Source organism: Aquarana catesbeiana, linkage group LG01 (genome assembly GCF_042186555.1).
Source record: "Aquarana catesbeiana isolate 2022-GZ linkage group LG01, ASM4218655v1, whole genome shotgun sequence".
In the NCBI taxonomy this organism is placed as follows: domain Eukaryota; kingdom Metazoa; phylum Chordata; class Amphibia; order Anura; family Ranidae; genus Aquarana; species Aquarana catesbeiana.
Genome location: NC_133324.1, coordinates 337,279,262 through 337,300,526, shown reverse-complemented (window position 1 = coordinate 337,300,526; position 21,265 = coordinate 337,279,262). Strand labels below are relative to the sequence as shown.

Sequence of the window (21,265 nt, the reverse complement as noted above, 5' to 3'; positions counted from 1 at the left end):
GGACAAGGAGCCAGTGGAATAGGCCACTTTGGCAGCTGGAAGGCAACAAGTATGAGCATGGGTGACAGAGGATGAGGACAGCTTCGTTATCCACTCCACCATCTCTTCTGCATGTTGTGACTCAATAACACGGACAGCAGTGGAAAAAAAAAAAAAAAAAAAGGACAAGCGTGCCCCGCTTGCAGAGGATAGAGGATGGACCATGTCCGTGACCACCACTTTTCACTATGGACACAGAGGCAGCTTGCCCTCTTTTAGTGGCCTGTGAGCATCTGCCTCTCCTTGTTGGTCTTTCGGACATAATGGGGATTTTTTGGAGGATTTCTATAACTTTCTATTATAGAGTGTGGCATTGGAATATTGTGCTTGGGTGCAATACTTTTGTGCTTGGTGCACTATAAACCGTTTTACTATAGATTTTTAATAAAGAAAATAAGGGTGCTGCAATTGTGGAGAATTTTTTTTTAACGAAAATTAAGAAAGGCCAAAAAAAACAAAAAAAACAAAAAAAAACAAACAGTGGTGATGCAGAAGGAAAACCACCTGCAACTCAGAAGAAGGAACAGCAATTCTGGAAAAAAAAATTTTGCTGCTGCTGGAGAAAGAAAAAATTCAAAAAGCAAAAAAAAACAAAGGGGATCACTGCTGACACAGAAAGAGGAACACCTGGGACGCAGAAGGGGGGGCAGAAATTATGCCCTAAATATTCTCAGTGCTGCTGCGTCACCAAAAAAAAAAAAAAAAAAGTATACCACTACTGTGCAGACGCAGAAGAAATAACACCTGCGACACAGAAGGGGGAATACTAATAATGCAGCAACAGAATCTGATGCTGCAAAAAAAAGAAAAAAGATTAATGAAACAAAAAATGGGATCAGTGGGGTGACACAGAAGTGTTGTACACACCAACACTTCAGTAGCACCACTACACTGCACAGTGTTATTTACACTACACTGACTGCACTAAACTGACTGAACAATGCACTATCCGCTAAGTAACCTGCCTAATCTCCACTAACACACTACACAAGGTTGCCGTGTAAGCAGCCTTATATAGTGTGTGGTGTGGACTTGGCCAATTATGGCTCAGGGGCTAAGGCACCTGCCTTTGGCCAATCATGGCTCTCACAGTACATCGTGCTGTGATTGGCCAAAGCATACAGGTCAGGTGCATGCTTTGGCCAATCAGCAGCAATCAAAGCACTGTGAGATCGCACGAACAGCTGATGTTCAAGTCGAAACTTAAGTTTGTCTCGAACACACAACCTATCCCTAGTGGAGAATTACAGCTAGTGACAGGAACGGATATTGGGATGTCCCTGTACTGATATTCTTCTGGCTCTCACAACACCTTAGCACTATGGTACCATGACTGTACATGCACGGTAACACACACTTGTATGATTTGGTGCAATTCATTCATAATGACAGCTCAACGCACCTTAGCAATGCAACTGTATTGTAGTGCACTGCAATGCATACTGGATATATTAGGGAGAGCAGTAGAGGACCTCCATCTAATAAGTGAAAAAAGGAAAGGGTAATATCATTTGTGGATCAAGTCATACTTTCATAGACATTTATTGTCATTGATTGTCTGCTGTAAAGTGACATTGTAGTTATTATTATTATACACGATTTATATAGCGCCAACAGTTTACGCAGCGCTTTACAATGTAGAGGGGGGACAGCACAATTACAGTTATGTGCAATATCCCTAAATAACTCCCTAGATTGCTGAGCACCCATATTATATTTTTAGAATATCTAAATAAAGAATATCTAAAGTATAACTTTTTTTAAAAAGTCATTTTAGTTAGAATATGAAAAATTTAATGCAAGGCATGACTAGAATTTCCTTTTTTTAAATCTTGCATTAAACCCCCGATAGAGATGAATTTTGCAATTTTGTGTTTTATCTTGTTTTATAAAAGTACATCATCCCAACTACTAAATTCAGAATAAGTAAATACAATAAAAAACATTCAATAAAGGACCATACAAAAATGATCAATCTCTTTATTAGACTGATAGCAAAATACAAACTTACCAATTGCCAGACTGGCATATATAAAAATAATAGATACATAAATAGTGATAAATCATTTGCTGGGGCAGAGATACAGAAGACCTATCTGTAAAACTTAGTGCTACACTGGGCAAGGCATTGTGGTCATATGCATTACACAAGGGGACAATGGAAGTAGCACAGTGCTGTAATTCCCTGAAGGCCACTATAGGTAAACCTTTGTATCTCAGACACCATTTTTGGTATTTTTTTGGTCTCAACAGAGCAAAATTAAATACAGGGTTGCATTGTTGGCTCTTGTTTTCATTTAGTTTACATAGTAATTCTTCTTTACTTGTACTTGTTCTTTAAAAAGAAGCTGCATCAATTTCTCTATAAAATGTTTGGAAATCTAGAACCATTTCTGTAAAAAATAAATTTGTCTCTTTGATTTAAAACCCCTTATTGCCAAGCATAAGCACAAAGGTTAGATTTTCTGTTCTTGTGTATGGCCGTGCCTCCTAATTAACATGTAATAATGCAACTGGAGTTTTACCAGTTTTATTCCAAAACGAGATTGCTGTCAATCTGCATGACATAGTATATGTTGGAAGGGATGAACCTAGACATTATTGGGGTGATTTACGTAAGGAGTTTAGGATTTCCACACAATAAATTCTGTAAATATTAACTTCAGTTAAGTTCGCCATACATGGATCAAATTTAGTCAGTTCAGCAGGCACCAGCCGAATTTTGATCCATGTTTGAGCAGGGTAGTTGTACAGAAGTCAATTTATGATCGACATCTGTACAACTGCCCTGTTGGAAAATTTCTGCTTATCAGCGCCACGGGCTATAGCCAACAATCCTGATCAGTGTATTCTGACTGCGTGGAAGACTCCCTGCTGTCAGAGTACAAAGGCTCAGGGAAGAGAATTCCCTCATCCACCTCGAATGTGTGGTTGAACAAACAAAAATGAATCATCTATGGGCTGCCTTATCCAGTCATGTTGGCTTTTAATAACCATGTTCAGATAAAATAAGCAAACACGAAATTGCTTTTCACTTGACTGGATAACTGAAGGGAATATTTAAAGTGTTACTAAACCCAGTAAAATCAGTCTGTATATGCAGTAAAGCATGCTTGTTATACTCATTGTGAAACCTAAGGGGTTAATCCTCTGCATTGTGTAAAAAGGCTGTTTGATCCTGTCTTCTCCTAACCCCCCCCCCCCCCTCCACAGTCTCCAATCCATCTCCTGATAGTACAGAGCCTTGGGGGCACTCTGCACATGCTCAGTTTGGTGTGTATTGCTAGAGAGTTTTTTTTTTTTCTTGGAAGGGTGTATATGATCAGCACAGTGTCAATCAGCACTGTCCAGACAGAAGGTCAGGAGTCATGCAGCCAAAAAGGACAGTCAGAGGAGAATGAAAACTCCTCCTACAAGCTCTCATCAGACACTGATAGAAGTCACAAGACTGCTATATACTGCTGACGAAAAAAGGTATTTAGCAGTTTATATTTACATTTACATTTTCTGTGTACTGTGGGAGACCAGATATAATGAATGCACGGTCTTGGGTTTAGTTACACTTTAATACGTTTTGTGGAGATCCTCAATTCCTTTAGTAAATCAGCCTTATTACGTGCAAGGATCTACATTTTACCAGACTTCCTGTATTAATTAGAATAGAAACACCCATAATATGTTTCCCTAGTGTTTGTGTGTTTCCTCTGGATGCTCCATCCAGTTTTTGTCCAAACTGTACTTCACCGATATCTGATTACATGAGCCCAGTCTGGATTTTCCACTCCACCATGGCTTTTCTCAGGATGCAACTGAGAATGGATGAAGAATAGGCAAAAGCTACAAACGATACAATGGCTACGTAATGTGCTTCAGTAGCACAGGAAAGACATAAGTCCTACATAAGTGGATTTAGAATTGCTGAAGCTAAAGAAAATGTAGTCTAAGTGCAATTCATCTCCTAACGTGGGTATTACAAAGACAAACTGGGGTTTTTCAAAAAGTTCAAACAAGGTGAGACTGCACAGTATATTCCAGTCTCATGTTATGATGAATAACAAATCTAAACAAAGAATAAGCCCCCTAAAAACTGTAAAATGCAATCAAAACTTATGAGAACCACACTGGCCCTTTGCAACTGTTTTTGTTACCTGAGAAAAATAATCTGACATCCAACAATGAGGGTGTGCATAGAAAAAACAGAGAAAAGCAAGCCTTTTTATGTCATCTTATAGGGTCAGCAACTGACCTGTTCCTTGAGTTCCCTGCTGATGGAGCATTGGTCTTCCATGAGGACTGATAACGCATGGATTTATGTACAATTTTGAATAGTTATTAACAAGGAAATCACTGTAGTTTGGGTGTGATTCTTCTCTATGCAACTGCTGATTAAAAGAGAGGTAACACCGCAGAAAGCAGTTGATAAAATTAATATTTACTGCATACAAAGACTATGTTGGCCAGCATGATGACGTGTATGACCTGTTGGCCAACCATGCATTAGAATAACTAGAACTTGATAAAAAATACTGTTGGTCAGTATTCCATATCAACACATGTTTGGCACGATGGAAACTTGTGCTGCCAGTGTGTAATAGAAAAATAAAAGGAAGAGCATGCTTCTACAGACAAATAGAACAATTCTTTCTGCATGCATCTACATGAAAAAGGCTATTGCTTGTTATAACTGGATCGGATAATGCGATCTATTTGATGTGACGTAGGCACGGAGGTTTTTATGGTTCTGATCCTATGATGATTTGGAGAAAGAATCAGATCTTAAAACATCTGTCAGATCTTAAAATCTGTTATGGCTGTCATTTTTAATTGGGAAAATTTGATTTCATACAGAAAGACTGGAAAGTAACTACAGAGCCATGTTTAAATGTTACTAGTATCGGAGAGTGGAGGTTCATTGCAGGTACCCTCGTTATATACAAAAGACTGTTTGACAGTCACATCATATCAATTACATGAACAAATACAATGCTTTATGCTACAGAAAAGTTGAAAATGTAAAATATTCCAAAATAAGGCAGAAAATGGAACATATCCTGCTAGTGAGCATCTACTCTCAGTAGTTGGTTTATACTTCTGAAGAATGTAGATATTCTGCTGCTCCACAATTATCCAAAGCTTGCTCTGGATGCATTTGCTGCCGAAATGTGTATTTTCTCTGGGATGGTTAGACAACTGTTATTCTTGATTAGGTGCCATGTTTTAATTCTGACGCGGCTCTGGAAAACGGTGTAGGTCTTGACCTATGAATTCACTTACTGCAGTGGAAAGAAAGAAACAAAGTAAGCTGCAACATGTAAGTAATTTCCTTTGGCACAGACTAGACATACTTGGGTAGCTCTGTTGTCACCAACTCACAGATATACAAAATACTTTACACAGATATATATTCCTGCATTCTAAAAATCTACATTTGATAATATGTGATGATCATACAGTATTTAAAATGAACAATGTTCATATTGGCATGGCAAATGTAACTCATTTTTAATGGATATATTAAATATATGAAATATATTAAACAACAAATGTAAGATGAAATTTAATTTCTCTATTTAAATATAAAGGGAATTCATTCTATAGTTCTGTTCCAATCGATAAGGATCCTATACCTAAAAGGTATTGAATTCTAAACTAAAAGGTCAGCCAAAACCCACCCACATTTAATTACACAATTATACGATCAGTCAAAACTGCGCCAACTGACCTGCAGAGTGAATTTTGGATGATGACATATTGCACTGAAGTGGACCTGAACTCAAATAGCGTAGATTAGCTATCTTATAGAGGTTTTAATTTTGCATAAGCAGTACTTTTAAAATGTTACCCTTTTGTTAAAAATTTCCTTAAAAAACAGTGAATTTCCTGGCATGTGACTTTGTTTAGGCACCCCTGTTCTGTAGCCTCACAGTATATCTGCAGTGTAATGTCATCTAAGGTACTGTGCCTTTGCCAAATCTCACTCCAGATCTAGTGAGTCAATGTCACATCTGTGCCGCTTACTGTTCTCCTTGCTGGAGAGGAAATTGCATCTGAGGACCTGGAGTGCAAAGATTTTCCTGTGCTTTCTTCATCTCTTCTGTTGTTTCTTTATCATAACCCCACTAGTCATCAGAGGGTGCAGTACTGACATAAGGAAACAAGCCCTGCCTTGCCAAGATGGTCACCCTACCTCAGTAATGGAGAAAGTCCTTTGCTGTTACTTGCCTTTTATTGGCACAGCTTCCACAGTTCAGTTGCTTTTTAATAACACCACATTGTCCAGTTGATTAATCAATGTAAGTATGTTGAATTAGGGGACAGCTGCAGAACGATCGAGGCAACCCAAAAAAGCTCTTTTAGGTTACACATAAATAGACCTTTAATAATGACATTCTATAACAATCATTACACAAGTCAAGCAGTGTATGTCAAAGCTATCAATTGTAGCAATCCAAAAGAGCATTGTAGTTGGTTTTGGATCATGCAGTTTGTACAACTACACTGGCCAAAAATATAGCTGGTGTTTAGATCATAATTAGAAACACAGTTTGGTACTTTAAAGTAGATGTAAACCCGATTTCATGAAATCTGAGCTGGGCATACAGTATATATCTGCAATGTTTTCTTAGCTCTCTTAAAAGCCCTAAGTCCCGTGGCTTTATACTGCTCTGTTCTTCTGTTATCAGCATGATAACTTCTGATAAGTTCTCTGTCAACCAAGATAAAACCAGCCTGAATTTTGTGTTGAGGGAGGTTGCTATAAATAGATTTGCAGAGAGCTTGCCTTGTCACAGCCCGGCTCTGCAAGTCTCTGTCTACGTGGAGTGGGGGTGTGTGCCTTTCCTCCAATCAGCTGTCTTGGCTGTATGCCAAGAATCCACTCCCAGTGCTGAACAGGAAGAGAAAATCTCTAACATGTGAACTTTCTAAAGAATATATAAAGCTGAAGACAGCAGACATACATGTTAAACTTATGTAGTGAGATTTGTTTCATCTCTGTGTATCATCGGAGGCTATTCACTTCACTGGATATATGTGACGGTTTACATCTGAAAATATTTTCTAGTCTATTGAATGCATATTGTTTAATAGTTTTATATTTAAAGGAGTTGTAAAGGCAGAAGGTTTTTTAACTTAATGAATTCTATGCATCAAGATAAAAAACCTTGTGTGCAGAAGCCTCCCCAGCACCCCCTATGTCCACGAGTATCTAAGCCGTCCAGAACACTCCTCCCGATTGGCTGAGACACAGCAGTGGCACCATAAATAGTGGGGACAAGGCGCTTAAGGGGGGACCCCAAAGCACCCTCTTCATGTTGAGGGCAAGCGGCCTAGTATGGTTCAGGAGGGGGGGCACTTTCTCGCCCCCCCCTCCTGGCCTGCCATGGCTGTTTGCTCGGATTTTAGGGGGGAACTCCACACCATTTTTTTTTACATCTTGGCATGGAGTTCCCCTTAATATTAATACCAGACCTGATGGGTCTGGCATGGACTGGGGGGGGGGACTGCACGCTGTTTTTTTCAATGGTTTTCCATCTATATTACTGGGAGCCGACAATACATTAAAGCCGCAAGCAATTTTAAATGACATTTTTTTCCTTTAGAAATTTAATTTTGCTGCGGTACTGTAATAAACATCGGAAAGATGCGTTACTTTACAGGCAGACTAAGGGGACCCCCCAGGCACGATATTTAAAGGAATATTTCATTTTTATTGTTTCACTTTAAGCATTATTAAACGGTCGTTTTTAAAACTTATTTTTGCATTGATACATGTCCACTGGGGCAGTACCCAGGTCCCCATACACTTTCTATGGCAAAAATTGCATATAAGCCTTTAAAATTAGCACTTCTGATTTTTCATGTTCGTGTCCCATAGACTTTAACGGTGTTCGCATGTTTGCACAAATTTTTTGTCTGTTCGCATGTTCTGGTGCGAACCGAATTGAGGGGTGTTCGGCTTATCCCTAGTCCTAGGATAACCGGATATCTAACTGCTGTGTAGCAAAAGGTCTTTGCTACAATCTCAAGATCATCTAAACTACCTGACTAAGGCCTTATAGGCTGAAACACGTCAACTGTTCTCATTTGCGTTTGGTCACTGTGGCTTGTCAATAAATATTACACTTTTAAGAGCAATCACCGGAGTGCGGATCATCTTTTCCTCATCTAAACTACCTCCCATTGATTTAGACACTTGAAACCATATTTAAAACTATTTGTAATTATATAAACCAATGCAGGTTTAACGTTTATCGTACCTTCTTCCAGTGTGATCCCCTGGATCGGAATAGAATGGAAAGGGCTTTCAAACCCTTGGCTTTCCTTTCCCAAATCTCTTTCCTCGTTACTGGAAGATTTAGCATATTCTTCAGAATGTTCCTGGTAACAAGTATCTTTCTCAGTCTGATTTGATGACATGTCCAATGAAACATCACATAATCCTTTTTGACTAGGAATTGCAGCACTAGCAATGAGTGGGGAAGAAGGTGAAGATAAGGGAGCAGGATGTGTAGAAGGGCAAAGGTTGGTAAGTTGGCTGGTGCAGTTGGTCAAGCTTTGGTAAGGGGTAGAAAATGCTTGTTGCACATTGTTCTCTTTGGGCACAGAAAATTCTGAATGATTAACAGACCCATCTTCGTTTTTTGAGTTTAATGCTTGTGTTAGATTTACAGGATGATTGGACATTGTGTTTGCAGTAAAATGTTGATTAGTAGTGCATGGTTCTCCTATGGCCACTTCTGGAGATGTGGAAGAAAGTTTAGCTTGCATTGTCTCTAGGGACCTACTTTCACCTAATGTGGTGTACGTGGGAGGAGCACAGGCTGGGTATTGCTGATAATCTGGGACAAAATGATGTACATTTGTTTCAAAATCTAGACTTGGTAAAATAGGGGAGGAAGGGTAGTTCTGATGTAGACCTGTACCTCTCTCCTCCATTTTACTGGTTGAATTTAAATGGGAAAGCAAGGATCCACTAAATGTAGTTGAACATGAAGATTGGGAAGAGCACGGCTGTGGAGACCAGGGAACTGGACTTGGTGGAAGAGGAGAGCTGGTGTTTGATTGAAAGGGCAACGTTAATGAAACATCACTATTGTTCTCTTGATAGGGGATGGGAGATTTAAACTCTGAAGCTACTGGGGGATTAAAGTAGCACCCCAAAAAGGAACTACTTCCTATACCGCAGTCTGGAGTACCTGGGAATATTTTTTCCTGGTGTGAAGATGTATAATAAGGAGACACCTCCATGGGAGTTTCAGGTAAGTTTGATGGTAAATGAGGGGCAAAGGTTGTAGACAAGTCTATTTGCGTTGGATCTAAAGGGATATGACAAGGGGGAGGGAGAGGGGCAGAGGGAAACCTATGTAAGGCTATCTCAGGAAGAGGTTCCTCTTTAAATATGACTGCAAAGAAGAAGCATTAAGAGGAAAGGGAAAAGTAGACGGAAAAAAAAGAGAAAAAGAGAAAAAAATACTAATCATATACAATAGAAAAAAAGTCTGTAAAATGTATGTACAAATATTAGGTTCTATACGTGTTAAATAACAAGAATTTATTATGCACATATGTTCTTCTGTCATAGTGTTCCTATGCCATTCACTTTTACTTATAAAAAAAATGCTGAAGTGTACAGATACTACATGAATACCATCCTAAAGTGGTCCTAAAGGCTTTTTTTTCCCTAAAATAAACATCTTATACTTACCCACTCTGTGCAATAGTATTGCACAGATGGCCAGGAACCTCCTCTTCTGGGGTCCCCCACTGGTGCCCCAGGCTCCTGCTCTTCAAGTGCCCCCATAGTGCCCCCAAGAAGCCGCGTGCTATGGAGCCATTAGTTCAGGCTTGATCCCGAGCCAGGCTGTGTGCATCTATTGATAAACACAGCATAGCCTAGCCCAGCCCCAGCTCCCTCCTCACTGAATTTGACTAACAGCAACAGGAGCCAATGGCCTATCAGTCTGTGAAGAGGGAGAGAGGAGAGAAGACTGCAGCACATATGTCAGTGGGGGCACACTGATGGGCACATTATGTTAAGGGGGCACTCTGATGGGACACCTTATGTAAGGGGGGCACTCTGAAGGGAACACCTGGTGTAAAGTGGCACTGTAATGGGGACACCTGATGTAAGGTGGCACTTTGATGGGGACACATGATGTAAAGGGGCATACTGATGGGGACACCTGATGTAAAGGAGCACTCTGATGGGCACACCTAATGTAAAGGAGCACTCTGATGGGCACACCTGATGTGATTGGGACACCTGATGTAAATGGGCACTCTGATGAAAGCACCTAATGTAAGGGGGCACTCTGATGGGGACAAATGATGTAAGGGGGCACTCTGATGTAAGGGGGAAAACTATTGGGGACTATTGGGGACATTTACACTTACAGAGTATTACCAGAGTGTGTGGAGGAAACAGTAAGAAAAGCGCAGCTTGCGCCAAAAAACGGAAAGACGCATACAATCTTTCATGACGCAGACTTGTGATTCGGACCTCGGGCAGGAAATTTTCTTTTAGTGACCGGACCTCCTTGAATTTTAATTCACTACCCCCGATCTATACTGTGTTGTAACATCACATAAAAAAAAGGGTGTAGCGCTTAAACTTATAAACAAAGTTCAAAATAGGAAAAAGTTCTAAATATAAGTAGAGTGGAGCCAATCAGAGCCATCACCATTGAAGATAAACAAAAGCTTCCTTTGGAAACATCCAGAGTTTACTGCAGAGTAATCAGATTGGTTACTGGTTTGTAACCAGTCTGATTACTCTGCAGTGACAACTCTGGATGTTTTTAAATCTCTGCTAAGGTCCTCCTTGCCACTCACACATTGATCGTGTGGACGGAGACACCCTGGTCTGCCTGGCTATCCTGGTCATCCCCCCCCTATATTGTCCACCATATTAGGATTCTAACAAGATTGTGTGCCTGGTTCATTTACAAGCTGTGTCACAGCTTGTCGTTGATTTCATACGCCCACCAGAACACACCTGGCACTTTATCCTGTTGTGAGGAGAGTTTCCTAGGATCTTTCTCCTGGTCCGGAGGGAGAGGAATGCTTTGGAAGTGTAGGAGCAGAGGACCGCTTTTGTTTCTAGGAGGATCGTACTCCATCATTTGATTACATTTCATGTGTATAACCCATACACTGATGGTAAAGGTCAGTCAGTTTGGGTGATGGTGCTTCTATTTCCCTCTGAAGTTCCCTTCATGGTGGATCTCGTCCAATAGAAGCTTTTGTTTATCTTCGATGGTGATGGCTCTGATTGGCTCCACTCTACTTATATTTAGAACTTTTTCCTATTTTGAACTTTGTTTTTTTTATATTACTCCAATTGTTTCCAGCAATTTTGTGTTAGCAGCTTTCCCTATATTTATTTTTATATTTAGCGCAACAGATTTGTGTTTTTATAACATTACATGCAGATTTATCCACATTTTATGTGTAGTACAACGTATATAATAACACACTGCACCTATGGTATGCTCAAAAGAAACCTGTAGATTTTGCCACTGAAGTTGCCACTACTGGACTTCCCCTTAGAAAAATAAATGGCAGTTGCCTGGTTATTATGCTGGTCTGATAGCTTTTAAACCTGCATTCTTTTTCACGTCTGAAAAGCCAAGGACAACAAGGCAACTAGCATTCTCAGAATGAGGTCGGCAATGGCTTCCAAAATCCTCTTTAAAGGACACTAGCAGATGGAGCCTTCTACTACTAACCTTTGTCTACATGTATTAGATTCACATTCCTATCCTGTCCTAAAGTATCTAATAATATATCACAAAATTAGATATCAATATGGAATTTTCTTACTATTGCTTGGTGATAGTTTGGTCAGTGATTTGGAAGCATACAGCGAGCACACTCTCAGCTCACAACCTTAAACCACCGTAGCCGCATATGCAGGGTGACTGGGCATTAAAGCCCACTTTTCCAGTCACCGCATATACTTGCAGTCAGCAAGAGGTTAAAATGATTTTGTTCTTCTTTTAGGAAGGTAAACATTGTGTATTTCCCATTTTTAGGTGGTGTGCTATGTTCTGAATAACCTAACAACCTGTATAATTCGATCTCCAGTTATTTGAGTCTATTCAAACAGCCAACTAAGTCTGAGCAGGGACACCCAGCTCTGTCTAGCTAGTTCATAGAACCCATATGGAAAGTAAATCAATACGTGAGCAGGCAGTGCTAGACTCTCTTATAAAGATTACTCAAATAACCCTGTATTAAATGTCTATTTGCAAAATAAAAATATAATACCCATAACCTATAATAAATTATGAAAACATGATATCAAAGATCAATTTGCAAACATATAACATACAATAAAACAAAAGCCTTAAAAGTTTCCACCTAACGACCTTTGAGGCACTCACTTGGTAGGTACCGAAAACTTTGCATAGGACTTCTTTTTCTGCGTCCATTGGAGATATAGAAGTAGACCTGTAGGGGGCGTGTTATCTCCTTATTACAATATTCTGGAACTTGCACAGAGAGCAGAGACTGGAGAATGGAAAGCAAATGAATATATGTAATCCTCCTTTATCATATTTGTAAAAACAATAAACATTCAATAATAAAAATGTATCTGAGTAGTAGTGTGTTTTCAACACTAGCTGGCAGCAGAGGAACACATACTGGTCAAGGTAGACTTTCTCTGGCATCTAAGCTTTTCTGACTATACTAGCTACCTGCCTGTTATGCTGACCTGCTGGCTTCAGTCCTTTTTATGTCACTGACTCCGAACAAGTATGCAGATCAGGAAAATCAGACAGACAATGTCCAAGGGTCAGCATTACAACATAGCTACTAGCATTTGTAGAAAGATGGTACCCTCTGTGTTTCTCTCTTGACAGGTCTTCATTATGGGAAATCCTGAATAGCAGATGGAAAAAAGATCTTTCTTGGTCAATGGAAGAAAAGGGAAGTACAAATGGAGCAATGTGCACTGGACAGTAAACCACAGCAACTAGCCAACAATCAATGAAATCTGCTTTAAACCAAACCTATGCTAAGAGAAACATGGAAGCTGCCGTTAGTGACCTTCTTCTTAAAATGCTAATTGCTTAGCAGATCTCCTGAGTTTAGAACTTTCTGATTCACCGACCTGGAACATACATTCACAAAGTGATGTCACAGCCAAGTTATAACCCCTGATATGCATGTATGTCCTGGGTCACTGAAGTATTGAAGCCAATGGATCAACATTATAGTCCGGCAACTAACTTTTCAGAAGGCAACCTTCATAAAATTACTTTCTGTCCTGTAGACAATGCACATGTACATGGGAGCCATATCAACAGAGGGGTGCCGTAAACACATGCTGAGCTGTACTTGTGCATCTCCAATGTACACAAACACTGACAGGCAGGGAGAAGGGTTTAAGGGTTTATCAGAGAAAAGGCTAATAGGGTCTCTTCTGTCATAAAAAATCTACCTGTCAGCAGTTTATTTTTTAGGTTTAATTCCACTTAAAGCAGAAATGTTCCCATAGTAACTTGATAAAAAATATTTTTTTTTTTAGCAAGGAACATCTATTCCACATTAATAATTCTCCCAAAATGAGTGTGTGCTGTAAATTGCCTCCAGCATTACTCTTGTTTCTTCTTGCTGAAGACTGCCATTTTGCTGAAGCCCAGAGCCCCTGAACAGCAGTAAATAATAAAGCGGAACTAAACTCATCAATTTAACGGTTTCAAAAGACAGTCACGTTCCTGGAATGCTGGGATTGCCAACTGTCACATTTGCTTGTGTCCTCAATCTAACTGTCAAACCATCAAATGGCCGGTGTCATAATTGACCACATGTGCAGCACCATGGCAGTTGCAAATCAAACAGTAGGGCTCCTTCACACCATACGTGCATGAAAACTGATATAAACTGATGGGAAAACCACACAGATTTAACTTGCAGAGACATCAGTTTACCTCAGTTTTCATATACCTGGTCACCAGTTTTTATGCACGCTGACATCGGTTTTAATGCGTGTCATTTATGTGCCCTATTCACACCAATGTTGATGTCATGTCAGTTTTTTCTGTGCAGAAAACTGCATACACATTGCAGATTCCTGTCCAGAAAACAATCTGCACCTGATACCAGTATTGTGGTGTGAACAGGGCACATAGAGAACAATTGTATTTTTTTGTGCCCTTGCAAAACGCATGCAGAAAAACTGACACCATGGTGCAGAGATGTCAGTTTTTCTGCACGTGTTTTGCAAGGGCACAAAAAAAAAAAATATGAGGCCTTAGGGATAGAAGGGTTTAATTAAGCTTTAAAGTGGTAGTAAACTGTTACAGCACTTGTATCTACAGGTAAGCCTATAATAAGGCTTACATGTAGGTACTGTGAATATCCCCTAAACCTGCACAGTTTAGGAGATATTCAGAGTGCATGCAGCTGATAACATCATCGGCGCATGCGCTCTGAAGGTCCAGCTTACTGTGCCGGGCCTTCAGAGTCTGTGCCAGAAACGGCAGCTCCCGCGTGCATGCCAGGTAGTGACGCCATCACGCCCATGGCCACTCATTTAGCCGAAGGTGGCAAACCTGGAAGGAAGACAGGGGAAGATGTCAGTCCTCTCATCAGTGACAGCACAGGAGGGCTTCGTTCTAAGGTAAGTTTCTCATAGTATAGCAATGCATACTAGCACATTATGCAATTGCCTTGCAGGGAAAACATATTTTTACAGCAGCTGCGGGTTTACTACTGTTTTATTACTGGATTTTAAACAGTATAGGCACTTATTTTTAATGTTTTACATACTGTAGCTCTACCTGCAAAGGGGCCAGCCAGGAGTGGTCTAGCAAGACTTCATTTTCTGATTAAAGCTCCACTTTAAACATTTGTTTCTCGCTGAATAACAAGCATTGCATTTTAAAGACGTTGTATCTGTCTGCTTGTTAAGTTATGTGTAAAGTTTATGCGGATCTTACAAATGGTATTCAGGTAATGCTTTCTCACATTATGATGTACATTCCAGAAGAGGGGTCAAAGATGTAAAATAAATCTGGCAGATGATGCCACATGGAGCAGAAAAAATGGAACCTCCTCATTGTAAATCACATTATCAGAAGCATGCTAAGCTTGAGGATACTTTAAAAACGAACAATTTTAAGAAAACTAAAAAAGTGCACATTATACCTCATTACTTTTCAATCTGTTTACTTTTGCTTCCTCTTCCCATTGCAGTTTTCCATCTGTTGGGAGCAAGAAAACACAGATTAAGTAATGTCTTGGGTATTTGTATATCATGCCAACATTTTATGCAGGATATTGTTGAGAGAATGTTCACTATTCAGGTCAGTCCCTGTCCACATTGGGGCCTACAGTCAAATATCTTACATACATTCATATATTCCAGGGCCACTTTCATGCAGGAACAATTAATTACCTTACCACCATGTGGGAGGAATCCTTAAAGCTTACATAATTTTATATATTTTTTTTTAATCAGCACAAGTGATGGTATATACATTGAATGAGAATAGTCCCTTGCTGGTGGCTGCTCTGTTAAGTCCTCCCCCCCATCCATACCCCTGCAATCTCCTGGTGCTGAGGGGGTTAATAAAAGCTGCTAGACCCATGACAGGGACTTGTCAAAAGTGCTGACTATGCCCATCCCTACCAGTTTCACCCCTCCTCCATTTATAGAAGCTGTACCAAAGCTTCAAGAAATTAAAAGCGCGCTATGAATGAAGGAGGTGGACTTTTCATTTAACCGCCCGTCCACCATTTATACAGGGCTTTTCATTGTGGGAAAATATAGTAAGCTTCTATGAAGGAAGCGGAGGGGGGTTGAAAGGGAAGGAATAGTTGTCACTTTTGATGAGTACCTGGGGCAGGTTCAGCGACTTGCATTAATCACGGTAGCACCAAAAAATTACTGCTGCAGGGGATATAGAGAAGGGGGGGGGGGGGGCAGAAGACTTTTGTTTTTCAACAAATAGAGCATGTTAGGGTAGGGTGGTGGTTCTTTGTCACATCCCCCATGTTTCCCTCTTCATTGGGTGCCAAGCAAGGGTCACATGAGAGGCCTACCCCCTGGGTGGGTTCTTCTAAGCTACGCTAGGCACTTTGTAGAGGGACACTTTACTACACAAGGGGTACCTTTGCATTGTGCCGCCTTCATCAATGCCCTGGAACAGGCTGAGGCTGCTGTGGGGGAACAATCGACCTTTAGGCGGGGCCTCTACTCTTAGAGATGAACAAGCACCATGTACACTTACACTGCAGCTGTGACAATGTACACCTTCTCTGTAATAAGCATTTAGGAGGGACATGCTGAGCTCTGTCCACATCCAGCTGTCCAGCTTTTTCCACTACAACTCTACAGTAGCAGAGTGAGCCCCATCATGCACTCTGCGTGGGCTCCACAAGTGCACTCAGCTTAACTCTTGAACCTCCATAGTTCTGTACAGGTTGGGAACCTTTGGGGTGTGCATCTGCTCCGGTTGCTCTGGGAAACAGATCACAGATGGAAGAGGTTGTCACGCTTATCCTTAACGCAAGTGGTCAGACACTATAGCTAGCTTCTATGTTCACCTATAGCAGTCTTCTTTCCCATAAGGCAAGCAGGCCTACCAGTACTCAGTTGCCCTCAGAACTTATACACAATGCTATAGTGCCTGGCCACCACACTGGGGCAGGCACGAACTGAGCAAAGCAAACAGGTACTTGCAGTTGGCAGACAGGCAGAGTGGTTCAATGAAAGTCCAGGTACAAGGCAGACAAAAATTCAAAATAGTCAGGGTCAATCCATAGTCAAAAGGCAGGCAGAGTTCAGAGAATATAGTCTGATATTTGATCGAAGGTCATCAACAAGGGGATCCAAACAGCAGAGCAGGACAGGGAGCTTGGAGCATGTATTACACACAATATTACAAGCATGAGACTGCAGGCTTGGCTAGCTTAAATCAGGTTTGGTTTTCACCCAGAGACTGGTCACATCAATCACCTTGCAGGTGGACTGACAGACAAGGAGAATGCCACAACCAAAACCAGGATGTTGAAATGGGGAGCAGGAGCGTTACATGCTCCTGATAGGAGTGCCAACAACATCTTCCTCGCTGCTAGAGGCCGTTCCACAATAACAGGTACACGCTATCGACAGGCTATTTGTTCAACTTTTGTTACTCTAGGTAACCATTCCACACAGATGTCTTCATACCAATATGTATTAAGACCCACTCAATAAACCATGTGTGCGCCAGTTTCTTGTGATACACCTCTTTAGTAACTTTTTATTTGAGAAAAGTGCAAAATGAACATTTCCATGTCCAACATATTCAACATACAAAGGCCTAATTCTTCCCTATTTCGCTGACTCTAGCTACAGACTTGTGCTGCCCTGGCATACCAGCAAAAGGTGAAATCTGTGCAATTACAGTCCTTCAGAGGCACTCTCATGCAGGAGTAAGTCCTTCAGAGGCATGGTCCAGTCCCGTGTCATCGTGGTGAACCCCAGTTTTCAGTAAATTTAAATTACATTGATTGATAAATAACCTTCTGCTCTTCACAGGTAACATTCTCCATCCCCGTCTCTCTCTCCGGTTTTAGCTTTCTCCCTCTCTCTCTTGGGATCTCCACAGGGAAAAGCCCCCAAACCCTCCCCGACTACCTCTCCTGGGGGGTTCTCTCTCAGGGCTGACCTGAACTCTCATATCAGACCACTGTCCCAATTTATATGTCACAGGATTAGTAGGCTGGACCCAGAGAAGAACCCACCAAAAGATCAAAGAATCAGGAAAGGCACTAACTCCCACCCTGCTGGCTGGGACAACACTTTTCCGACTATTTCATTGCACTTACAAGCAGCCACCAGCTCAAGGGATAGTTTTCATTCAATGTTAGTACCATCTCTTATGCTTATTAAAAAACTATTAGTAAGCTTTAAATTGTATCTATACCGAAGAACAAAAATGTAATATATTATCATATCACACACCAGTTCTTAGATATAGTAGCTGCATTAGTTTTCTTTTCTCAGGCATTTTCTTTCTTTATTTTCACATGGTAATCCTGCCTTTAACACATTTCCTGTCCTACGGTGACAATACTCACTTACCCTACTGTATGTGTGGAGGAGTAGCTTTGTTACTCTATAACCACTCTAGGACTACATAACACCTCTCCTCATCTCCATAACATGGGTGTGTGGGTGGGGCTGCAGCTTTGCTTCACAGAGAGAACTGGAAACAATAACACTGATCAGACTACAACATAGGCAGAGTACACAGGAAGTTGTGAACTCACAGAATTTCTGGCAGGATCAACAGGATATTTTTTATACACCGATAATGCTTTCAATGTCATGTTTAGCAGACCAAAAGGGAGCAAATAAGACGTTTATTGTTAGGGTTCACATACACTTTAAAGCCTAACTCCCCCTTTAAGACTTGGGTTTTAGCACTAGAAAAACATCCATGTAAACTAGAAAACATATGACTGTAGAATCCTGGTTATTTGGATCCAGGGTCCCAGTGCAGCAAAGCAACAGAAGTAAAGGTTTTGTTGCTTCTCCTGTATTTGGGAGTGACTTAATTTATTTCTTACCTGGACCCTTCTCTAAGAAGATCACTTTTGAATCTGAAAGGAAGTTAGAACCACACAGGAGCAATTCTTCCCGACCATTTACTGAACACGCGCTGAGACTGTAGTTTTCCACTTGAGGGAGCTCTTGTGCTGAACGCTGAGCTGGGTAAACCGGAGAAAAATAGGGGTGTGTTTAGAAAGGACTCAATAGAGTGTGCTGCTATTTTGGCACTTTTTTCCCTGTGTACTGTTTTAATCTGTATTTCACCTATTTGTTTTTTTTCAGCAGTTGAGTCTTTGTGTTTTTATTACTTTTTGACACTTTTTTGGTGAATGGTACGGGGTACTATGTACCCCATACTCACTCAATTGGGGGGGTGGGATCGGGGGGGGGCCCTTGTTAAAGGAGGCTTCCATATTCCTATAAGGCCCCTGATCTGACCGCATACCCCCACAACCACCGGCCAGGATTGTGGGGAAGAGACCCTTGTCCCATCAACAAAGCACCCCCCCTATGTTGAGGGTATGTGGCCTGGCATGGTTTAGGTCGGGGGGGGGGCACTCGCTTGTCCCCCCCTTTTCCTGACCTGCCAGGCTGCTTGCTCAGATATGGGTGCAATTGTTACTACGAGTCAATTTAAATGTGATTTGACTTTTTTTTTTTCTTTAGAAATGTCCTTTTTGCTGCAGCATGCTCTATGCATACTACAGATATGCCAATTTACAGGCAGACCAAGCGGACCTCCCAGGCACTATAAAGGACTTTTTTTGTTTTTATTGTTACACTTTAAGTATCATTAAAATCACTGCTCCTGAAAAAACTATTGTGTTAAAAAAAAAAAAAAAAAATTGCATTGATACATGTCCCCCACGGCAGTACGCAGACCCCCATAGCCAATTGCTTGTATATAAGCCTTCAAAATGGGCACTTTAAATTTTACCTGTTCGGCTCCCATAGAATTCAATGGGGTTCGCTGTTCTGGTTAGAACTTTTCCCACGTTTGGGAGTTCTGCTGTGAACCAAACAGGGGGTGTTCGGCCCATCTCTAATACACACTGAAAAGTTTGCAGTGAAAGCAGAGTAAGCAATTTCAGTACAGGAAAGGGGACTGAAGGTAGGGCTGCTGACAACCTCCACAATGCTTCTGCTGGAAGTTGGGGCCACAGGAAGGAGATTTTTTTTTCATTTCTCCTTTCTGCTATTTCTTTTAGCCAGTAAGGCCTAATTCTAATGCTGTTTAAGAGCAATATACCGTTTTTTATTTTTAGTTTTCAAGTTCCTCTTTGGTGCTTTAGAAGTATGTAATTATAAAGTATCTTTATAATTATGGAACCCAGTTTGTCCTTTGATGTATTGCGTATTCCCTGTTTGTGTGTAAGTGTATATATATCTCCTAACTGTCCCTGATTATGAGCAATGTCCCTCTGTCCCTCATTCCTCCTCATTTTGGTCTGATGCATATACCTGTATATGAAATGTGCTATTCATCTATCAAAAAGGGTTTCCCAGTGCTAAAACTTTAATCCATTCTCTAAATTGTTGCATTTGTACATCTCAAAAGCCAATATAAAGGAACAGAAGTGTTAAAAAAAAGCACTTGTGGGTTTAATAATTATTCTTGTATAATTCTTCTTTATGGGGGCGTGGCAGGGTATGTGTCCTATGCCTACATACATTTGCTAATAGGTGTCCCTCATTCCCATCTCAAAATGTTGGGAAGTATTTATATATATCTATATATATGAAGTTCAATTAAAATATTGGTAATTGGCCACTATTTATAAATAGGTTTCACAGTATCATACAAATTTCTTATCTTCTGCGCTTACTTCTGCTACCGCAAGGTATTTTATTAGCAATTCCTAGAGTCAGAAAAGCCTGGCTGGTTGTATTTGAGACACAATTCATTACACGTTTAGCTACACTGTCTGCAAGATGTTACAGAGTGCAGCACACTTAAAGCCCAACTCCGGACAAAAAAAGTTTTCCCTTGCAGTGGGGCAGTGCCCGCATTGCAAGGGTTAACTACTCGTTTTTAACTAGGGGATTGGGGAAGGCAGACATACTTACCTAATCCTATGATCCTCCACACACAAGATTGACCCCTGCTGCTCCTGTCTCCCGCATGCTAGCGGTCTTGTGTGGTGGACATTTCCAAGCCCATAGACCTGCTCTGGATGAAAAGGACACCAGGTACAAACCACCTCTGGATTGTGGGGGAGCGCCGTTTGCTGCTGGAGCAGAGGATCGGGTGAGTATACAGCTTTCTTGTCGTCCCTGAACAAAACAAGCAGTTAACCCATGCAGTTTTTTTTTGCGTGGAGTTTGGCTTTAAGAACACTAATAGGGCGTACACACGGTCGGACTTTGTTCGGACATTCCGACAACAAAATCCTAGGATTTTTTCCGACGGATGTCTACACACGGTCGCACAAAGTTGTCAGAATTTCCAATCGCCAACCACGCGGTCACATACACCACGTACGACGAGACTAGAAAAGGCCGGTTCAGAACAAAGCGCGGCACCCTTTGGGCTCCTTTTGCTAATCTCGTGTTAGTAAAAGTTTGGTGAGAGACGATTCGCGCTTTTTCAGACTCGTGGCTTTCAGATAGTTTTCTGCCGTTCAGTTTGTGCTTGTGGGTTTGTATCTGCTCTTCAGTGCGTGCAGCAAGTTCCGC

The 21,265-nt window shown here is 40.9% G+C and overlaps 1 protein-coding gene across 1 annotated transcript in view; it reads right to left on the bottom strand.

Moving 5' to 3' along the window:
• Window positions 1–2,005: 2,005 nt before the first annotated feature.
• The window catches only part of NFATC4 (nuclear factor of activated T cells 4), a 144,983-nt gene continuing 125,723 nt past the window's right edge, over window positions 2,006–21,265 (bottom strand). Inside the window, exons 6-10 of the mRNA XM_073631813.1 lie at window positions 18,607–18,747; window positions 15,196–15,251; window positions 12,426–12,552; window positions 8,298–9,443; window positions 2,006–5,312 (exon numbers count right to left, since the gene is read on the bottom strand). Of these exons, the coding sequence (XP_073487914.1) occupies window positions 5,257–5,312; window positions 8,298–9,443; window positions 12,426–12,552; window positions 15,196–15,251; window positions 18,607–18,747 (1,526 nt within the window). The 3' untranslated portion in view covers window positions 2,006–5,256. The remainder of the gene's footprint in view (window positions 5,313–8,297; window positions 9,444–12,425; window positions 12,553–15,195; window positions 15,252–18,606; window positions 18,748–21,265) is intronic.